Source organism: Mandrillus leucophaeus, unplaced genomic scaffold, assembly GCF_000951045.1.
Source record: "Mandrillus leucophaeus isolate KB7577 unplaced genomic scaffold, Mleu.le_1.0 Scaffold35, whole genome shotgun sequence".
In the NCBI taxonomy this organism is placed as follows: Eukaryota; Metazoa; Chordata; class Mammalia; order Primates; family Cercopithecidae; genus Mandrillus; species Mandrillus leucophaeus.
In genome coordinates this window covers 2,843,058-2,865,792 of record NW_012103698.1, presented here as the reverse complement: position 1 = coordinate 2,865,792, position 22,735 = coordinate 2,843,058, and the positions used below count along the sequence as shown (strand labels likewise).

The window sequence follows — 22,735 nt, the reverse complement described above, 5'->3', positions numbered from 1 at the left end:
AGCCAGGATGGTCTCGATCTCCTGACCTCGTGATCCACCCGTCTCGGCCTCCCAAAGTGCTGGGATTACAGGCTTGAGCCACCGCGCCTGGCCGGGGAAGCCCTTTTTAAGAAAAAGAATAAACAATTAAATACAAAAGTGAATATTTAAAATAACAGAAAATTTAAGGATACCTTGGCCAGGCATGGTCGCTCACGCCTGTAATCTCAGCACTCTGGGAGGGCGAGGTGGGATGACTGCTTGTGCTCAGGAGTTGAGACCAGCCTGAGCAACACAGTGAGACTCTGTCTCTACCAAAGTTAAAAAAAAAAAATTAGCCGGGCATAGTGGTGCACACCAGCTGCTTGAGGGGCTGAGGTAGGAGGATCACTAGAACCCTGAAAGTCGAGGCTGCAGTGAGCCCTGATCATACCATTGCACTACAGCCTGGGTGACAGAGCGAGACCCTGTCTCAAAAAAAAAAAAAAAAAAAAAAAAAGATGCCTCAAAAATCATAAAATAACATCATTGGTTTTAATTATCAATAGGTTGAAACATTTGAAAATGCGTTATTTGTAAGTAAAAATAGTCGTATGGTAAAAGAGCAATTCCACGTTGTTCAACCTACTTTTTCACTACATTTCTGGCTGCATTTTCTTTTTCTTAGCAACTTTATTGAAATGCAATTACCCTACCATATAATTTATCCATTAAAGTGTACAATTCAATGGCTTTTACTGTATATTCACAGAACTATGCAGCTTTCATTACTATCAATTTTAGGACATTTTGTTTCATCAGACCAAAAATAACCCTATTCCCCTTCACTGATACCACTCAGTCCCCTCATCCCTAGGTAACCACGAATATATTTTCTGTTTCTATGTATTTTCCTGTTCTGGACATTTCATAATCATACAATTGTGGTTGTTTACGCCTGAATTCTTTCGCTTATTATTACTATTTTTTCTGAGATCTGGCAGAAATTGTTTTCAAGCTTCATTCACATCATAGCATATATCAAGTTCATTCCTTTCTATTGCTAAATACTATTGCATTGTATGGACATATCACATTTTATCCATTCATCAGTTAATGGATATTCAGTTGTTTCTATTTTTTTAACTATTGTGAACAATGCTGCTGTGAACATTTGTGTACAGGTTTCTTTCTTTTTCTTTGTTTTTTTTTTTTTTTGAGACGGAGTCTCGCTCTGTCGCCCAGGCTGGAGTGCAGTGGCCGGATCTCAGCTCACTGCAAACTCCGCCTCCCGGGTTTACGCCATTCTCCTGCCTCAGCCTCCCGAGTAGTTGGGGTTATAGGCATCCACCACCATGCCTGGCTAATCTTTGTATTTTTAGTACAGATGGGGTTTTACCATGTTGACCAGGCTGGTCTCAAACTCCTGACCTCAGATGATCCGCCTGCCTCGGCCTCCCAAAGTGCTGGGATTACAGGTGTGAGCCACTGCGCCCGGCCTGTGTACGAGTTTATGTGTGGATGTTTTTTCATTTCTATTTCTCTTGGGTATGTACCTAGGAATGGAATTCCGGGGTCACATGACAAACCATCTGAATAAAAGTTCTCCAGAGAAACAAAACCAATAGGATGTAGACATGAAGTAGAGACTTCTTATAACGAGCAAGCTGGAGATCCAGGAGAGCTGATGGTGCAGTTCTAGTCCAGACGCCAGCAGACTTGAAATCCAGAAAGAGCCAATGTTTCAGTGCAAGTCCGAAGGCAGGAAGAAGCCAACGTCTCAGTCAGGTAGGAGCAGTTCTCTCTCACTAGGGGAAGGGCAGCCTTTTTGTTCTATTCAGGCCTTCAGCGGATGGGATGAGGCCTGCCCACATTAGGGAGAGCAATTCACCTTACTTGGCCTACAGTTGTAAATGTTAATCTCGTCCAAGAACATGCTTACAGACACACCCAGAATGTTTGACTAAATATCTGCATACTGTGTGACCCAGCCAAGTAGATAAAATCTTAGTAACAATACATTTAACTTTTTGAGTTGCCAAACTGTTTCCAAAGTACATACACTGTTTTATGTCCCTGCCAACAATGAATGACTCCAATTTCTCTGTATCCTCATCACTTGTTATTGGTTGTTTTTTTTTTTGAGACAGAGTCTGGCTGTGTCCCCCAGGCTGGAGTACAGTACCATGATCTCAGCTCACTGCAAGCTCTGCCTCCCGGGTTCACGCCATTCTCCTGCCTCAGGCTCCCGAGTAGCTGGGACTACAGGTGCTGCCACTGTGCCCGGCTAATTTTTTTGTATTTTTAGTAGAGACAGAGTTTCACCATGTTAGCCAGGATGGTCTCGATCTCCTGATCTCATGATCCACCCGTCTCGGCCTCCCAAAGTGCCGGGATTACAGGCTTGAGCCACCGCGCCCGGCCGTTATTGTCTTTTTCTGAAGAGCTACACATTCTTTGCCGTTTTGAGCGATAACGATACTGCAATATCACTTTCTATAAAAATAATAGGAAGAAAATGTAGTCCTGTGTTTTAGTACATGGATACAAAATGTTTATTGATAGTTTTGGAACGTTTTCCATAGCCACCTCTATAACTTGCTCGCAGATGCTTGTCCAGGCTAGGCCTCACTCATTGATCTCTGCAGGTGTGGTCCAGCCAGCCAGGTCCTCATTGCTCCTGGCCCTCAGCTCTCACCATGCCAATCCTTGAGGGGTTCATTGGTGATGAAGTTGGGGTTATGGTGGAACAGCATTTTGTCCAGATCATTCTCCTTGAGGTCAACTTTGAGGTCTGGATGTTGGATGAGGCCCACCAGGGGCAGGTGTCACTGGAGATAAAGGGACAGCCCTAGGACCACCTCTTCCAAGGCAGAGGGGGTCCCCCAGGCTGGAGCCATGCTTCATGCCACATATGCAGAGGGCACACACATGAGTCTTGAAGCTTAAACTACAATGTTTCATTTATTATAGCTTAGCCAACTCTGGCAATTGTTATGTGGAAACAAATTTCACCCAGTATGACAGGACATGCTAGGATTCTCGTTTTATTTTGCATTTATCAATGAGGTTGACGTGATGGTTAATTTTAGGTGTCACCTTGACTGGATTATGGTATGGGGCCCACGTAGAACACAAAGGCAGAGGAAAGGCTAAGTCCCTGTCTTCTAAAGTGGGGACGCCCTTCTTCTCCGGCTCCTGGACATCAGGGCTCCGGGTTCTCTGGGATTTGGACTCTGGGACTTGCACCAGAGGCTCCCTAGGTTTTCAGGTCTTCAGGTTCAGACTGACAGTTACAGCACTGGCTTCCCTGTTACTAAGGCTTTCAGACTTGGATGAACCACGCTGCCAGCTTCCCTGGTTCTCCAATTTGCAGACCGCCTACCATGGGACTTTCCATGTGAGCCTATTCCCCCAATATATCCCCTCTCATATATCTATATCCTATTGGTTGTCTCTCTGTAGAGCCCTAATATGGCTGAACATTTCCCATGGCTATTACCCATTTGCATGTGTGTATATTTTCTATTTATGTACAGTGCTTGGCACAAAGAAAGTGTTTTAAAAAATAAATCCTTAGTAAGTGTTTTTGCCCACTTTCCATTGGAGCGTTGTGTCTGAACTCTCGGCTGTCCATCCAAATCTGTTCTCTTCTTCCGTAATTACATGGCATCCTCCTTTGGAGTTAGATAGGTCCTTAGGTCTAAAGTTCTCTCTGATAGTGTGTGAGCCACTTAAGGGTCTAAGTCTTAAGATAGTACAGTAGGTGAATCCCCTCCCCAGTCTTCCCCTCCTATAGAACATTTCTTTTTCTTTTTTTTATTTTTTTTTTTGAGATGGAGTCTCGCTGTGTCACCCAGGCTAGAGTGCAGTGGCACAATCTTGGCTCACTGCAACCTCCATCTTCTGCATTTAAGCGATGCTCCTGCCTCAGCCTCCTGAGTAGCTGGGATTACAGGCGCCTGCCACCATATCCAGCTAATTTTTTGTATTTTTAGTAGAGACGGGGTTTCACCATGTTGGCCAGGCTGGACTCAAACTCCTGAACTCAAGTGATCTGCCCGCCTTGGCCTCCCAAAGTGCTGGGATTACAGGTGTGAGCCACTGTGTCCGGCCCCATAGGACATTTCTATAAACCAGCAATGACCATGCCGATGAGGACAAAAGCATGGAAATAGCAGAGAAACAAGATGGAAAGAATCTGGGACAGTCAATGATCGTGTAGAGCAGATCCAAATTCAAACTCTTCTGTGTGAGAAGTAAGAATTTATATCTTATTTAAGCTATTGCATTTTGGGGTCTGTTACGGCATCGTGTGTTACCTTAACCGATATGAACAATGAGATTGACTGGTCAGAGGGCTTATGGCCCAACCAGTGGACAGACACTGCAATTACTCCCTGGGGATGACCAGCCTAGCCCAATAAAGATGAGGCATGGGTAGTGGAGATGAAGTGCAACAACACTGGCTTTTGGGCTTGCCCATTTCATTTTCACGGCTCCCACTAAAATCCTGTGATGGACGCCACTGACGTACACCGCCTGCAGATGGCGTCCGAGAGGGAGCGCATGCACCAGTCTACTGCCTAGACCCCTTGGCAGAACTTTTCCTCGTTGTGCAAGGTGATCTATACTTTTTTTTTAAGAATGAAAAAAAGGAGTAAAATAAAATCAACAAACTTTATTGAACTGGTTCAAACTGGAACACCCCTATCTAGAACACGTTACTTATCCAGAACTGCGGCACTGCGACCCAGCAGAGGGCCACAGGCATCCATGGAAAGCACGCGCTGAAGCTCAGTTACTTCATTCCTAGGACACTCTATGATCCTCCTTTGAAGTTCTTTTTGTTAGTTCAGAAGTTCTGAGTTAGGTTAAATGATTTCCAAGCCCCCAACAATTTAGAAGAGGTACATTAGAAGAAGGGGTGTTAAGGTCTGCAGTGTTTGGGGGAAAAAAAAAAGATTTTTTTATTTTTTAAGGGTAGAAGCTACCTCATCATATAAGCACAAAAACACTGAGGCAGCTGGCACAGGTACTGCTCAGGACTTAAGAACTGTGGCTAGAACCCCAGCACTATGGTAGAGGCTGATCAGGGAGGATCGCTTGAGCCTGGGAGGTCGAGGCTGCAGTGAGCTGTCATTGCACCACTGGTCACTGGGTGACAGAGCAAAATCCTGTGTCTCTCTCTCTCTCACACACACACACACACACACACAAAGATTTGTGGCCATGTAGCTCTTAGTATGATTTAATCCGGGGGAAACAGTAGTACATCCCAGTGGGCCTGAAGGCACCAGATGCCCACATGAACCCAAGCCCTTAGGAAAGGTTAAGGTATGTTCCATATGTTCTGTTTAACCATGCAGCGACACAGTATCCTTTAAAGAGAGTTCTAACCAAGCCAATTCTGGTGCTTAAAATACCGGGTTAAAATGTTAGCCCTCTGAAAGACTTGGCTATTCAGAAAAATTCTAGGTGAGTTTATGCTGCTCTTCCCAATTCCATTGGGCTGAAGGCAAACTAAGACTGCTGAAGCTGCACGGCACTGCCAATCCATTGGACTTGAACCCTCCCTACCACTCTGCTCAGACATCCCCAGGTAACTGGCACCATCTCTTCAAGGGTGCAAGGATGGAGCTGCATAGGTCTTCTGGGACTTCTCACCTGGGAAATGGGAGGGGAGCTCCTTTCTTCTCTGGCAGCCAGGAACAGCTTGCCGGGCGGGCCTCTGGTTCAGGGTGGGGTTTGTGGTGATATGCTGGTGGTGGTAGGAGGGTGGAACATTCTGAGCTGAGGCTGGGCATTATCTCCCAGAGCTGCTTTAGGGGGGCATCAGCTGGGCAAGCTTAGAAAACTGCCCCCCTCCTGCAACTCTGAACCTCTGTGCTCCTTTCCTTCTTCCCCTGAGGCTGCTGCCAAGTCAGACCCAGAGGGGCCTCCCCAACCCTTGGGCCACATACTCATTTTTGAGATTTATGTGAACAATGAAAACCCAAGTGGCAGGAGAGCAGAGGCAGAGGCCTTGCGGGCACTCACAGACGCACACTCCATCTGCCTTTCTGGAAGAAAGAACTCAGCTCTCTAGGAAGGAGGCAAGAGTCAGGGAACCTCTCCCTCAGGAATCCTTGTTTCTCACCGAAGGTGCCAGGAACTGTAGGCAGGGACTCTGTGAGGACTGTGAAGTATTTCTTAAGCTTTGCAATTCTCCATGTACAGTATTGTTTTTGCCTGGTGTCCTTGTTCTGATGAGCAAGAAAATCCTTAATTAAAAAAAAAAAAAAAAGCAAGATGCTCATTTCTGGCAGCAGCTAGGAGAGAACCAGGAGTCCATCCCCCAGCAGCTTGCCACCGGGGTGGGGGTTGGGGGGGAAACTGGAGTGAAAGAGTGGGTGGTGGCAGTTTTGAAGAGGAAAGGGAAGCCAGCTAAGTCCCAGGACCTGAAGCAAGAAAGAAATGAGGGCGCAGGAAGAGGCCAGAGGCCAGATAAGAGAGGCACCCAGCTTCCTCAGGGTCCTTTGATGAGGCAGGCAGTGGGCCTTCTTAGTACTTGGACACACAACGTCGTGACAGCCAGAAGTCTCTGCTTTCTCTAGAACACAGCCTGCCTTCTCCTTCCTACCCCACCATCTAAGTGGCCTGAATGTGCACCATGAGCTTGGCTGAACTGGGCACCCACGGTAAACACGCTGCTCCCCGATTGCGGGATTTCGTGACTCTGGCAGTCTCAGAGAAGCGTGGGAGAGCAGCCAAACGGTCTCCATGCCCCCTAAGAGGGGCTTAGGAATTAGCTGAGAAAGATGACTGATCCAGGAGTCTGGTGGTCACAATCAAAGGACACAGGGCACAGGGCACAGAAAACACTGAGTCCAGGGGTCACTCTCCATGACATGTTGCATCTTGGTGAAGGCCACACGGGAGAGGGACAGTAGTAAATCTGAGGCCTTCTCTCATACTGAACATGCCCAAAAGGTGCAGTATACTCAGGAGGTGATGGAGAAAATTATGGACAGTTTTAAAATGAAAAAACAAAACAACAACAAAAAAAATGGAGAAAACATATAAGGGACTGAATTTTTGTAGGAATGCTAGGATTTCATTTTCTGTCATCAGGTGAATTAAGTTGGGTAAGAGGAAAAATAAACCAGTATTTCCTGCACAGGGCTTCCTGGCTGGGGTGTGGGCATATAACCAAAGAGCAGAGATTTTCTGCTTGGCAGAGCTGGAAGGCACCCTAGGGCCTTGTTATTCCAGGGGTAGTCCAAGGACTAGCAGCATGGCCATCACCTGGGATCTTGATAAGAAACTCAGTCTCAAGCCTCAACCTAGACCTTCAGAAACAGAACTTGCATTTTACAATCTCAAGGTGATTTGTATGCACATTAACACTGGAGAAGCGTTGCCTTAAGGGACGATTCAGGTGTCAAATTACTACTTTTTCTTATGAAAAATCTTTACGTAGTTATGAAAAATCTTTACATAGCATGTAAAGGCAGAACTGCTTGGTTCAGATGTTGGTTTATTCTGTGTGAGGCCTTGGTCAAGTTCACCAGCAAGATAAACAAGATCCACAGTATCTACTAATGCTACTTGATACCAATGAAGAAAGGCTGATCCCTGTGACTGTGGTGGGCATCAGCTGCCCAGGACCCAGCCCACCCTGACCAACAGCGTACAGGGCGAGCAAGGCTAGGGAAGCCGCACAGCCAGCGCACTGGGGAACCGCATGAACCCTGCCCACGGGTGATACAAGAGCGTATCAGTGTTCTACCCAGTCTGAGAAATACTGGCTGCCGGGCCAGGCTGGGAACTAGTGCTCTTTTTCCAACTATCACTGAGCTAAGTTTGCACAGCCTGGATGTCTTTGGCATCCTTAGGAATGTATTTCACCATTTTCTTTCATGATTCTTAAGAGTACAGCTAACTTTGAGAATACTGTCACTATTAAGATGACCACTAGTAGCTCTACTTGATGGCGCCCAGGCCAAGCCGCCCACACCTCAGTCCTGGGGTCTAGGTCCTGAGTCATAAGGAGCCCACCATGGAGACAAGGGTCCTGACCACTGCCTGTCAGACACTTGGTCAAGCCTTCTTTCTGATGGCCAGAGGCAAATTCAGAAGCCCCATCAATTCTGCTCCTGAGGAAACACCCACGGGACGTCCACTCCTTGTCCCAGCAACCCCCGTCCTTTCTGATCACAGGCGAGGGCTCTGCCTTCCCTGTGTCCTGCCACATCCACCAAGGGCTCTAGTTTGCTTCTGAGGAGAGGCAGCTGCAAAGACCACAGACACCAAAATTTACATAAAATTATCTCACTCCATTTTATTTAAGATTTTTTTATCCAGTTAGTAAAAGGAAGATGTGTCTCTCTTTATACATATGTACAAGTTCAGTTATAAAAATAGACAGCACATTCAAAGAGAAAAAAGGCTTGGCATTTTTCTGATTCCCTCTAAATAGCATCTGTACACAGGAGTCTGGGTTTGAGCAGGGGAATCTTAATGATTTAAATTAAATGATTCCCCTATGACCCCTACTCCAAAAAAAAGTTTTAAAAATCAATCTATCTAAACTCAATTCCGCGATTTTCAGGTGTGCAAATTAGAGGCTTGCCCGCCCGGAGGCACCTGCTCCACCAGGGACATCAGGCAGGGCAGGCAGAAACACCTCCCATGCAAACGCTGCCCCTCTGTCTCTGCCGAGGGCAGCAAGCTCAGGCTGGCCGGGCTGGGACTGCGAGGGCCGGTGCCGAGCCTGCCCCCTCCCTCCGCCCTCTCCACCTCATTCCTGCTGTCCCTTCCTCTCTCAGTGCAATATAGACAGTGCATACAGCCAAGCAGGGGGCTGAAGGGGATGAGCAGGGAGACTGTGCATTCAGGACAGGCAAAGGGGAGTCTGCGAGAGGGGCAGTGAGGCTGTCCTGCTGATTGAGGTGGCTCCTGGTCTCTTTACTGGCTTCTGTGAGTCCCCTGGGTGGAAGGTGCTACTGTTGCTGGTGGGATCTGAAGGTTCTCTTGGTGTGAACCATGCAGGACAGGGGAGGAACTGCTGGGAACACAACTGCCTGTGGATACTTCCTCTAGCCTCTGTCATGCTTAGCAGCCTCCACCATCTCTTGCAGTCACTGCTCTCTTTAATGATGACACTCTGGCAAATGGGGTTCAGAGACCTGGGGAGCTGCCTGAAGACTGTGGACAATAGGTACACAATCTCCTCCCTTACTAGCCCTACGAGAAATCACAATTGTAAGAGAAATCTCCACCATGGAAGGCTCTTCACAGCACCTGCGGAGACTTTGCAAGGGACGTGTCAGAGCCGAAGAGTGGAATGGGGATGGAAACAGTGTGCCTGAGCATCTAAAGGGGGTCTATGTCAGGCTTGCCCCGTGAGAGGTTTAAGACTTGGCTATGCAGTTCACTTGAGATGCAGTGGAGCTGATCCCTGCCCTGTGCCTTCGTTCTATAGGCACCCCAGATGCTCCTGATGAGACAGATGATAAAAGTGCTCACACCATCCACCTGCCTGTTCTTCCCTTGCTGGACACTTCCGCTTCTGACTCAGGATGGAAGATGCTGCATGGGGCAAGCCATCCAAAGACCACTGGCAGGTCAGGACTCTAGCCCTGGTTTGGTTGAAGGAAGCTGGAGGTCCCAGATGGTTACCGTCCTCCAGAGGGGTTGGTGCCTTTGCCCTGTTTCCGGACCAGAGAGTCTGGGGCTAGGCTGCTGGTCATGTGGAAGTTCTTGGGAGTCCCAGGAACATTATTTCCCTTGCTCAAAGGGGAACTCAAAGGAGAGGAGGCGCTTGAAGGTCCAAAGTCAGCAAGGCCAGCAGGTCGAACAAGGGATGTCTGCAGAGGACTGCTGGCGGAGATTCCTGTGGGGGTAGAGAGAGACAAGAACGTAAGCACCAGTCCCACGTGAGCTTCCTTGGAGCCTGTGGCCTTGGTTACGAGTCTGAGCTGGAGAAGTGGTGGCAATTCCTCCCTGCAACTCCTTGCTAACTGCTTCTTGCATGTTTGCTTGCTCTTCCTGCCAACTGTCTTTTCGGTAAGAGGGATAGATTTTTAAGAGAAAATGACACCACTCAACCCTCTCCATACTACTTCATCCACAGATGGTAAAATGTTCATCATGACACTCTAGATAGAGCACACATTTTACAGTCTGAAACACCAAGGTTACAGGATGAAAGCTGTAATGGCACAAACAGGTTTTTCTTTTCTTCTTTCTTGGGACACCACGTGTGATAAGATGTTTCCTTCTCAATTTCATGCTCCTGTTACTCTCTAGTAAGTTGGGCCAGAGGGTACAAGGCTGCCCACTCTCTATCCTGTGTCTATGCTCATACAGTTCTCCTTGCGCTGGCAATGGCCACCCCTGCTCTCCAAGGCCTGTGTCACTTCAAGGGCACAGCTCAAATCCCCCATCTCCAGTGATGACTCCCTGGGTAACAGTGAACTTCCCTTTTTCCTATATGAGCCAAATCCACTTATATGTGATAACACACTGTCTAATATGATTCTTCAATTGTTTCATATGCACTGGTTTTACTTTCCAAAAAAGAATTCTAAGTGCTTCATGGGCAGACATATCTCCCTCCTCATCCACAGTGGAACTGCAGGCACTGTCTGAACCACTCCTTTCCCTTCATTTCCATTTCCAGTTGCCAAGCACTGTTGGTTTTTCTTGTGCTGCTCTACCCCCTCTATCTCCCTTACCCTTCCTGCCCTCTGCTCTGTGCAGGTTCTGAGGAGAAACCCTATGAACATATGCAATGCCCCAGCCATGGGTGAGACCCTGCCACGGGAGCCTTGACTACTGGCATGATTGTTGTTTTCCAAGGACGTGATACGTTGGCAAGGGTTAAGAAACACTGGGCGAGGCTATTATACTTCATATTTCCTCTATCATACTTCATATTTCCTGGAAGAACCAATAAAAGAAAGCTGAGATTCCTGCAGTAGGAGAAAAGGCAAGTAAACTAACAATTACTGAGCAATTACTACACTCCAAGCACTTTCTATACAAGTATGCCTTTACTTGCTACAACAATGCTATGAGCTAATACTAAGCCCATGTATTGAATGGGAAGAAAGGTCTGTAAGTGGCTCTCTCTTTCTCACCACACTCAAATGTCCTGTACTTTATAGCTACAATCATCCTTCACATAACACGGTCACAACAGCCACTTGTTTTCTCAAACTGTCTGCAGCCCCTTGTCACACATCTGCTAAGCTCCTGCCCAGCAGGCCTCACCATGTGTTTCCAAACTTGACTCCCACTGCTCCTCTTCAGTGGAACCTAACCTGCTCAGTGACCCCCAATATGCCTTGGCCACTGCCAGCTCTCGGTCACCAGTCCAAATCCTTCATTCTTCTCCTCCCTTTTGAATACAGACAGGCAACTTATCAGCAGGTCCACGGTTCCCTCTCCTGACCTACAACCACCATGGCTGCTTTCCTCTTTTCATTCACCTGTATTTGGCTGTGGATTGCTATTAAGCATATTGCGTGTATGGCTTCCCCTTCTCATTGCCATTATACACTCAGAAGCAAGGTCCATGTGGAATACTCCTTTTTACATTTTTTTTTTTTTGAGACAGAGTCTCGCTTAGTCGCCCAGGCTGGAGTGCAGTGGCGCGATCTCGGCTCACTGCAAGCTCCGCCTTCCGGGTTCACGCCATTCTCCTGCCTCAGCCTCCCGAGTAGCTGGGACTACAGGCGCCTGCCACCTCGCCGGGCTAATTTTTTGCATTTTTAGTAGAGACGGGGTTTCACCGTGTTAGCCAGGATGGTCTCGAACTCCTGACCTCCTGATCCGCCCGCCTCGGCCTCCCATAAAGTGCTGGGATTACAGGCGTGAGCCACCGCGCCCGGCCTACATTTTTTTTTTTTGAGAGTCTTGCTCTATCACCCAGGTTGGAGTGCAGTGACGTGATCTTGGCTCACTGCAACCTCCGCCTCCAGGGTTCAGTCAATTCTCGTGCCTCAGCCTCCCAAGTAGCTGGGACTACAGGCCACCACACCCAGCTAATTTTTTGTGTTTTTTTGGTAGAGACAGGGTTTTATCATGCTGGCCAGGTTGGTCTCGAACTTCTGGCCTCAAGTGATCTGCCTGTCTCAGTCTCCCAAAGTGCTGGGATTACAGGCGTGAGCCACTGTGCACGGCCCATGTGGTATACGCCTATGCACACAGCAGGTGCCTCATATCTAGGTGATAAATCACATAGCTGAATGAATGTTAACTATGCTAATTTGGATCACTAAAGTGTGGATCTCAGAAATAAAAGCCTAGGAAGAAAACAAATCAGTTCCCCAAATCAAGAAAAATTCAGAATGTTTAAAGTAGTACAGTCCACAATTCAGTTCTCTCTTTCTACAGCTACTTCCAATCCAAAGGCAGCCCTGTACCATCAGGAGGGCAAGGGGTGAGTCAACAGTGCTTATTACAAAGAAGCAGAACCCCACTTGGGGCTCTAGGAAGAAGGCTCCCAGCCTGGGGGTTTCCTACATGTTCTACCTGACAGAATGTCTAGACTGTCACTGACCAGAACAAATCTGCAGCCACCCTGGGCTTCTGTACCTTTAGACACATTGTACCCGTATGCAGCATAGGCAGCCGCAGAGGCCGCTGCAGCCCCGGCTTTGGCTCCTGCCATTGCAGCAGCGCTGCCTGCTGTGGACTTTCGGCTCCGGCCCTTCCCTGCTCCTTTGGCTGTGCTTCCTGAACCTTTGGGGCGGCCTCGGCTTCGGGCTGAGTGACCACGTCCTGCAGCTGGCATTTCCTGAATGGAAATTCCTGTGGGAACAAATGGGCCAAAAGGGAAAAAAAAAAAAAAAGTGAATCTCTCCAAGATGTTAACATAATCTTCTCCTGACAGGGAAAGCGGGCTCTTGGGGTGTTTGTTTTAGGACCCATGAGGAGGTCTATATCTCCAATTAATAATGGCTAGATCAGAGTCACACAGAATACTAAGAATTCTAAATAATGAAAACATCCTAACTCCTCAAGCTGCTTTTCATGCTGAAGAGTAGTTACATTACTCGTGAGTTTCCTCTTTAAATTTGTCCATTACAAAGGGAAGCGACTTGCTACCTGGGACTCATCTGCCTTGGAGAGTCAAATTTTACCCTCGAGTTTTGAACCCAGAGCTCCCCAAGAAATGGCAGCAACACTGGGCCCCACACAATAAAGTGAGGAAAGGCCCAGAAAAGCTAACATTAATTAAAAACTAGCAAAAATAATGGTGAATCTGAAAGACAGGGATGACTAAAAAAAAAACAAGTTTTAAATCTTTATAAAGTTCTTATTTTGCTTTCCCTAAACCTTTTATTTCTTCGTTTTACTTGACAAAGCAATTGAAAGAATAAAAATACCATTATCTTAGAAGGAATCAGGACCTTACCCACAACCAAACCAGTGCTGGGCAATGGACCAGGCCCAAGCTGTACAAGACAGTAGCAATTACCATTCACGGTGTCTGAGACGGAGCCTGTTATGGATGCGGGAGAGTTGGTAGCTCGAGACTGAGGGGCTGAGGAGGCTGGGTCATCCACAATGACCAGCATGTCACTGCTGCTCTCGTCCAAAGGAATGGAGCCAGTGTGCAGCTCACTGCTGATGGAGATCTAGAAAAGGAAGGGTTAAGATCATTACTACTCCCTGTGCTCACTGCCCAGGGCCTTGCACCCAGCTAGGAACATGCTTCACAGCTGAGGCTGCTTTGGCTTCTGAGAAACCAACCTGTCCTCATTTGTTTTTCTCCTTACAGAACTCATGTGCAACCTACTTCAACAAGGCTGGAGAACTCCAGGAGAAGCAAAGACTGCCCAGCAGTGTGTCCCTGCTACACGGTCAGGACACTCCTTACTGCTGTGATGCAGGCATCTAAAAGGAGCCTCACCTCACTGAAAGGGCTTGGCATGGCTGAGTCCACGCTAATGAAGGAGTCATCTCCGTCAGCAGAGAGGTTGGAGTTATCAGCCGAGGGAACAAATGGGATCACCAGGTTCACACCCTCTTTTCTCCTTTTCCCATCCAATTCATCTTCCTTTTTCTTCTGGGAACCACAGATAAATATGGAAAACGTGTCAGGATGCACCCCAAAAGAAAAGCAGGATTTGGGATGAAAAGGGTAATAGAGCTTTTCTTCTTTAGTTTATAACTTCTCAATCAGCATACTTTTAAGGAAGAAAAACTGCACAAGGAAGAAGGGATGGTTTAATAGGAGTCTATGTGTATTTCAGGCGAGTACTGTGGCACATGCCTATAATTCCGGCTACTTAGGAGGCTGAGGTGGGAGGATTGCTTGAGCCCAGAAACTGGACCCCGGCTCAAAAGAAAAAAAAAAAAGCTTATGAATATCTGCCATAATAATAGAGTTTAAAGTTGGGGCAGTCACACTGAACCAGAGCCACACCAACCCTGATCCTCATGGCGCGAAGAGCCTCACATCCAGCACTTACTGGGCTGACTGAATGCAGTCTCACAAAAGAGAGGACCAATGTTTCCAATATAGTTTCTACATATCTGTTTTTCTTTTTAAGAACAATTTTAAAGACAGTTCAAATCCTTGGTGTGAACTGGAGAAAAAGAGATGAATGGACATTTCTTATTCTTGTTTCTTATTTCTTATTTCTAAGCCGGGTGTTTATTTTTCTAGTGACAGATGACACTGAGTGGTACACAAGCAGAATTCTGGTAGGTTATGGATCTCATGACCTCTTAGGCCCTTTCTAAGATTCTACGGAGTCTAATAATATAAGTAAGTAATGCTGATCTTAGTCACCTTTTAGCCTTACACGCTTTCTAATAGCCCTGACAAATGGTTTCCATAATTAAACTGTGACCACTGTAAGTGTGAGTTTGTGTGGGGACTACAGACCTACCAAGGCCACATTTCTCCTGAGTAAAACATGAGTCAGCCCAGAAATGTGGCTGATCATACACAGCTGAAGCTGGATACCAACCAGTAGCCAAGATGAGAAGCTATGTACCCCAAAGCCTTTTTGGTAAGCACCCTAGGCCCCATTAACCCCTATCCACCATTCCAGGCTGGAGATACCTTCTCTGCATACTTTTCCCGCTTCCGCTTGCGCTCTTTCACTCGGTTGGTTTCCTCCTGTTGCCGTTTCTCTTCCTGCCGCAGCCTCACTATCAAGAAGATAAATGAAGACCTGATGAAGTACCTGTGGTAATCATAATCCTCACTTTCTTAAAATTAAGGTGGCCATATCCCCTGATGTTTATTTTCCCAGGTATCACTTCTATCTGTTTAAGGTAGATAACCAGTGGTTTTCTAACTTGGATTCTCAGCTTTGGGTTTAAATCACACTGTATTTAAGTATTATGGGCTGGCTCAGTGTGATGACTCACGTCGGTAATCCTAGCTAGCACTTTGGGAGGCTGGGGCGGGGTGACTGCTCAAGCCCAGGAGTTTGAGACCAGCCTGGCCAACATGGTAAAACCCCATCTCTATAAAAATACAAAAATTAGCCAGGCACAGTGGTATGTGTGTGGGTCTCAGCTATCCCAGAGGCTGAGTCGGGAGGATTGCCTGAGCCCAGGAAGTGGAGGCTGTGGTGAGCCAAGATTGCGCCACTGCACTCCAGCCTGGGCAACACACAAAACTCTGTCTTGAAAAAAAAAAAAAAACTATTATAGGCCTTTCCTCACATTATTCTTTTTCCCTTTTTCATTTCAGCCTTTTAATATCTCTGCTTTGCACAGATTGAGCATGGCTGTAGAGTTCTGAAAGGTTTTAGAAGGTGCTGGCAAATGTGAACTTATTTTCTGCTGTAATGCTGTGGAAGGCTTCAAAGTCTCACAGGATTAATCTGAAACCCAATGCTCTCAAAAGCCAGAAAACACATGGGAGGAGGGTTTGTATGGTTAGAGCTGCGTGCTTCTCCAACTTTTCCATAAAAACATTTTTCTGGGCAGAAGAGCAAATTCATTACTGCTAAGAAGTCAGGTGCCTTCCTTGTGCAAGCTACATTATTTGAAGCCACATTTACCTTTAAAATACACACAAATTTTGCCCTCTACTCCACAACGCATTCTTTTTTCTTCGAGATGGAATCTTGCTCTTGTTGCCCAGGCTGGAGTGCAATGGCACGATCTTGGCTCACTGCAGCCTCCGCCTCCAAGCTTCAAGAGATTCTCCTGCCTCAGCTTCCCGAGTAGCTGGGATTACAGGTGCCCACCACCACGACTGGCTAATGTTTGTATTTTTAGTAGAGACGGGGTTTCGCCAGGTTAGCCAGGCTAGTCTTGGAACTCCTGACCTCGTGATCCACCCGCCTCGGCCTCCCAAAGTGCTGGGATTACAGGTGTGAGCCACCTTGCCTTTTTTTTTTTTTTTTTTTTAAGGTAGAGTTTCGCTCTTGTTGCCCAGGCTGGAGTGCAATGGCACGATCTTGGCTCACTGCAACCTCCGCCTCCTGGGTTCAAGTAATTCTCCTGCCTCGGCCTCCCAAAGTGCTGGGATTATAGGCGCCCACCACCATGCCCAACTAATTTTTTGTATTTTTAGTGGAGGCAGGATTTCACAATGTTGGCCAGGCTGGTCTCAAACTTCTGACCTCGGGTGATCTGCCCACCTTGGCCTCCCAAAGTGCTGGGATTATAGGCATGAGCCACCATGCCCGGCCCAGAACACAATCTTGTTTGGGTTTTTATATAAAATAGGAGCACAAAAATATTTTCTCTAAATATAGCCTTTGGCTTTGCCTACCCTTGGCACACAGCCAAGTACCTCTTCCATTCTCAAATACGTGAGGGGAGTGTCTAGAGGTTTAGAGTACATACGTTTCTTCTCCAACTCTTCGTCGTCTAGAAGAAGACTAACCACCTCTTTGGGTTTCAAGGTATCTGGTTTGAAGTTCCCACCTGAAATCACCATCCGCTGAATCTACACCAAAGCAGACCAAAATGTCACCTCCAGGCATCCATTCCCTTATGGCAAATATCCAGAAAAAGACACACATCGTTCTCAACCCACTCCTCAGGTGAGGCCTCTGGTTTCCTATTTCTTCTTTCCCCCTTTTCATTTCAGTTCATTTGATTGGCTCATCCAGATTATTTGTCTGACAGAAGGAAAATGATAACTTCTTTGCTTGGAACTGCTAACTAGAAAATCTAATAGTACTGAATCAGGATGGAAAAAACAAAAAAATAGTAATTTCTTTGGAAACTAACAAATTTGGCATACAATTCAGAGGCAGATAAGCTGAAAGTATTAGGATAAGAGCTAAAAAATGTCAATCCTTCTTCCTCTGAATGCGAGAGGCCATTATTGGTGTCAGTCTCCACATGAACAACAGCTGGATCCAGGCTATGGAAACCATTCTGGGGGAAAGGGAATGAGGCATGGCCAGGGAAGTCAAGACTGCTATTGCATGGGACCTGATTTTATTTTCTATTCAGAAGAAACTGTAGTTTCATCAGGACCAATGAAAGGCAATAGAGTTTTAAACAGTCTCAATCCAGTCGATGTGGTCAGACTTTCTGTTTGCTCCATCAGGGCAGGAATTTCTTTCCCTTGTGCTTACCTCACTCTTCTCCTTGGCTCTTTGCAGAATGCGTTCTTCAATGGTGCCTTTACAGATGAGCCGGTACACGGTAACCTGCTTTGTCTGCCCCAAGCGGTGGGCCCTGTCCATGGCCTGCTGGTCCACAGTGGGGTTCCAGTCGCTATCATAGAAAATCACCTGCATAGAATATAGCAAAAACTGAAGCACTCTTGGGGAAGGACCAGAAATTCTGAGAGCAACCCAGCCAATCGTCTGTTCGCAATAGTTTGGTGTCAGTAGGGTCTGATTCCTTTCTATGATACTGAGCTAAGATACATCTTCTTAGAAGATACAAAGCCATTCCTTCACATGCCCTGAGCAAAAGATACATGCTCCTGTTTTATTTTTTTTCAGTTTTCACTTAAAAAGAGAGAGTAGCAATAATATTAATAGTTAAAATGTAGTGCTTAGTACATTAATAACATTAATGGTTAACACTTATAGTGCATTGTTCTAAGTGCATTAACTCATTTAAATCCCAGAATTATCACTGTTATTTGTGCTGAGAAAAAAATAATCCGATAATGATCATGATTTAAATACTGTTAAGACTCACATATTTTGTAGTTTAGGAGAATGAGGCACAAATGAGCTAGACCATTTATCCAAAATCACATTGCCTAAGTAAGCACCACTGCTCCCAACTATTCACAAGACTGAGGTGGGAGGACTGCCTGAGTCTGGGAGGCAGAGGCTGAGGTGAGCCGAGATTGCACCACTGCACTCCAGCCTGGGTGACAGAGCGATACCCCGTCTCAAAAACAAAACAAAACAGGTCAGGTGTGGTGACTCACACCTGTAATCCCAGCACTTTGAGAAGCCAAGGTAGGTGGATCACCTGAGGTCAGGAGTTAGAGACCAGCCTGGCCAACATGGTGAAATCCCGTCTCTACTAAAAATACAAAAACTAACCAGGCACGGTGGCTCATGCCTGTAATCCCATCACTTTGGGAGGCCAAGGCAGGTAGATTACTTGAGGCCAGGAGCTTGAGACTAGCCTGGCTAACATGGTAAAACCCCGTCTCTATTAAAAATACAAAAATTAGCTGGGCGTGGTGGTGCGCACCTGCAATTCCAGCTACCTGAGAGGCTAAGGCAGGGGAACTGCTTGAACCTGGGAGGCGGAGGTTGCAGTGAGCCGACACTGCACCACTGCACTCGAGCCTGGGTGACAGAGTGAGCCTCCGTTTCAAAAAAAAAAAAAAAAAAAAAATCAGCCAGGTGTGGTGGCAGGCACCTGTGAATCCAGCTACTCAGGAGGCTAAGGCAGGAGAATCGCTTGAACCCAGGAGGCGGAGGTTGCAGTGAACTGAGATCATGCCATTGCACTCCAGCCTGGGCGACAAGAGAGCAACTGTCTCAAAACAAAACAAAACAAAACAAAATAAAACAAAACACTGGGGCCATCTTGGAAACAGGCACGGCTTTCCCTAGAATTCTCAGGCTCTCATCAATAGTCATTTACTAGCCCATGAATTCCTAGAATGGAATGTTTAAAGAGGTCTCTGGAAGTGACTTCTAGTTTGTTGAGCAACAAACAAATTAACAACAAAATGTATCACCACTAAGTGATCCTAAAACAAACTCCTCAGTCCTCAACTCTTGAGGCTACCATCCAACATGGTGGACCAGTTCAAAATGGTCCTCATATCTCATGTGTCGTCCTTTATATCCAATCAAAAGTCACCAAATCCAGCCACTGTTTCAAAAATGAACCTGTCCTTTCTACAGTCCCACTGTTACCATTCTGGACCAGGCCCTCAAAACCTACGTCTGGATTAGCGCTCTGTTACATCAGCAGGACTCTTCGATCTCAGTCTCTTTCCTCTTCAGTCTACCTTGGCTACCACTGTGGGCCATTCCAGCTATCTGCCAGTTACACACCATGTCCAAACTCTCCTAAATAATCAGGCCCTGCTATAGAGAGCCAACTTTATTTCCTATTCTTTCCTAACACAAATATGTCCCTTCCCTTTAGACAGATGGGTCTCTTCAGTGGTCCTGGCTTATAATACATTTGTGTACACCTCTTTTTGTTCAAGCTGTTTCTCTGAACTAGAATCCCAACTCTTCTAGAGACTGGTCTGAGATCACAGCAAGGGGCTGGGGTGGGGAGTGACCTAACAGTCTCCCTCTGCAACCTATAGTAGTAACAATACTTGGCATTGCTTACCTACCTTGGGCCAAGTCCCCACTTAATCACTAACTTCTATGGTGTCCAATTATTTCATGTGTACTATTTGAAAGAGTGAGTCATCTTTCTTGAAACTGTTTCTCTCTGCCTCTCTCTCTTTTTCTTTTCTGAGACAGGGTCTTGCTCTATCACCCAGGCTGAAGTACAGTGGCATATTGGCTCACTGCAGCCCCAAACTCCTAGGCTCAAGCAATCCTCCCATTTCAGCTTCCCAAAGTGTTGGAATTACAGGTATGAGCCATTACGCCCGGCCAAAATGGTTTCCCTCCATTGTTAGCACAGGTTAGAATCCTTGGGAAGAACACTGCAAACTGCTGGCCAAAGAAAGTCACTGTGAAAGCTTATTGTCAATCTAGTGTCCTGCAAACCTAAGATTTAGGAATGCACAATGCTTGTCGCCTCTAGAGGAACTTAACAAACCTGACCACAGGACATTTTGGAGTTTCAAAGAGGACATACAAACTTCCAGAAGACCTAGTTTGAACTTTCAGGGAAAATACAGCTAACAAAAATGAAGACCTTCAGTTGGACTAGAGGATAACATTACTTGCCCAGTGTACTTTTTTTTCATCTTTTTTCTGGTTCATGTTGTCCCATGATGCCCAATGTATTTAAAATGACTACACATGTGGAATTTGAGGGCTGATGTCACACCCAAAAGATAGTATCTTGAGCTGTCTAAGCTTGAGGCTATGGTTCAGCATGAATTCATAATGTGGGGATGTGCGTGGTAGAGGTGGGTGGAGGGAGAGCCATATTATGAATTGCTTCATAGGTACTGTCTTAATATTCACATTTTCTCCTAGAAGACCCAGTGGCAACCAAACCTGATTCAACTTGTGTTCTTTTGAGTTCATAAACAGTAAGATTAAAGCCTAAGGAGATGGGTTTACAATATTAACTTCAAAAATCTCCAAATATAGAAGATATTTATTCTTTGAATGGATTCCAAGAGGTGGGGAATTTGGGAGGAAAAGAGAATAAAATAGGATTGTTGAGAAAAATACTTATGCAGGGGAAAATATGAAATACGTACAAACTAACAGGTTAAGAACAAGAGTGAGAGAACTAAAAACCAAGACAGATGTGTGGTTATCATCTAATCTAACACTGAATTAACCATGATGTGAACTGGAGGGAGTGGTGAGGGAGACAATGCACCGCAGTGGGACAGGGATGATGCCTATACTTGGCAGTAGGGTTTATGGAGCTCAGTGAGACATTCTAGAGAAAAACAAGTAACAATGAAAGGACTAGAACAACTGACTTAACTAGGAAAGATTAAGGCAAGTCAATCCACAAAGCGTGGCCCAGCAATGACTAAGGGGAAACAATAGTCAGTGCCTTCATGACATTGTAAACACCAAGCAGGGCAGGCACAGGGGAAGAGAGGTGACAGTTACCATCCGGTAGAGGGGCCTGGCTGCATAGGTCAATGAGAAGGAGTTTCAGGGGATGAGAGAGTGAGATTTAAAACAGGAAAATTTCTAGAGGAACAACTGGGAAAAGTTGGACCAACACTTGGAGGGTGGAGCTTTCTCTCCCAAGACAATGAGTGGAGGTTTGGCCCCCGCAGAGGGCTAAAAGCTGTCCTGTGAGACAGGACTTCTTGAATCTCTGCAAAGGGAGAAAGGCTCTTCATTCTCCTGACATATAAGCATTTAAAATAGGTCTGACACAGAAACACAAACAATGCAGTTTATAACAACCCCTTACTAAACAGAGTCAAATGCAAAGATAACCTTACTTCAGGAAGAATATACAAACAATGACACAGTAAGAGGCAGCTGCCATACATCATTTGCTAAAACGATGTTTTTACTAACAGAGAAGGCCAGATAGAGTCCCACATTTTTACATATGCATTCTCAATCATAAGACATTAGGTTTTTCCTGACATTTTTAGGTTGATTAATCTCTTCCTTGTCCATAAATGGTTCTGGGGAAATCCCAAAGCTAAATAAATCTCAGGGCAAAGGAAAAATGCCAGAAAGCAGCTAACCGTACTGTTTCTCTAGCAACACACACACATAGTATATCCTCGGAATTAATTTCAATCTTGATGTCTCATTTTTCTAAGAACTATTCCAGGAGTTTCTAATTTACAAGTGAATCCCCAAGCCCTTCCCCCAAAATTAAAATGTAAATTATTTCAGAATTCAGAAATCAGAGTATTCAGAGCCTCTTTTTTTTTTTTTTTTGAGACAGGGGCTCAGTGTTGCCCATGTTGGAGTGCAGTGGCACAATCACAGCTCACTGCAGTCTTGACTGCAGTCTGGGCCCAAGCAAACCTCCCACCTCAGCCTCCCGAGGAGCTCAGACCACAGGCATGTGCCGCCATGCCTGGCTAATTTTAAAAACTTTTTGTACAGATGGTGTCTCGCTATGTTGCCCAGGCTGGTTTCAAACATCTGCCCTCAAGCAATCCGCCCACCTCTGGCCTCCCAAACTGCAGGGATTACAGGCATGAGCCACCATGCCCAGCCTAGAGCCCCTCTCTGGCCTTCAAGATGAAAAAAGAATTCCTACTCTTATTCCTCTACTTATGGATCGGGGCCTAGTCTACTTTGCTTCTTTGTGGCTGGCAGGATGCTCTTTACTCCTACAGGGCAAACTATGTGAACCTTGGAAGCAAGATGTAGATCTCTCCTTTTAAACCTGCCTTTTTTTTTTTTTTTTTTTAACCATTTGAATGAACAACCAGAGAAACTATTCCTTAAGAAACCACAGACTAAACCTGAGACAGGCAAGCTGAGAAGAACAGAAACATATTTTAATAAAATGAACTTATGCTAGACCTTCCCAGGTGACCTCATACAGCCTCATGGTCTTAAATATCATCTACAGCCTCATGATTTGAAAATACAGCTTTAAAGCCAGGTGGCTCATGCCTGTAATCCCAGCACTTTGGGAGGCCAAGGCAGGCAGATCACCTGAGGTCAGGAGTTCGAGACCAGCATGGCCAATATGGTGAAACTCCGTCTCTACTAAAAACATAAAAATTAGC

At 46.0% G+C, this 22,735-nt stretch overlaps 1 protein-coding gene across 1 annotated transcript in view; it reads right to left on the bottom strand.

The window, feature by feature from the left end:
• Positions 1–8,255: 8,255 nt before the first annotated feature.
• Positions 8,256–22,735, bottom strand: part of INO80 (INO80 complex subunit) — a 141,870-nt gene continuing 127,390 nt past the window's right edge. The window contains exons 30-36 of the mRNA XM_011989304.1: positions 17,514–17,672; positions 16,771–16,873; positions 15,026–15,114; positions 13,865–14,020; positions 13,430–13,589; positions 12,544–12,759; positions 8,256–9,835 (exon numbers count right to left, since the gene is read on the bottom strand). Coding sequence (XP_011844694.1) covers positions 9,618–9,835; positions 12,544–12,759; positions 13,430–13,589; positions 13,865–14,020; positions 15,026–15,114; positions 16,771–16,873; positions 17,514–17,672 — 1,101 coding nt within the window. The 3' untranslated portion in view covers positions 8,256–9,617. The remainder of the gene's footprint in view (positions 9,836–12,543; positions 12,760–13,429; positions 13,590–13,864; positions 14,021–15,025; positions 15,115–16,770; positions 16,874–17,513; positions 17,673–22,735) is intronic.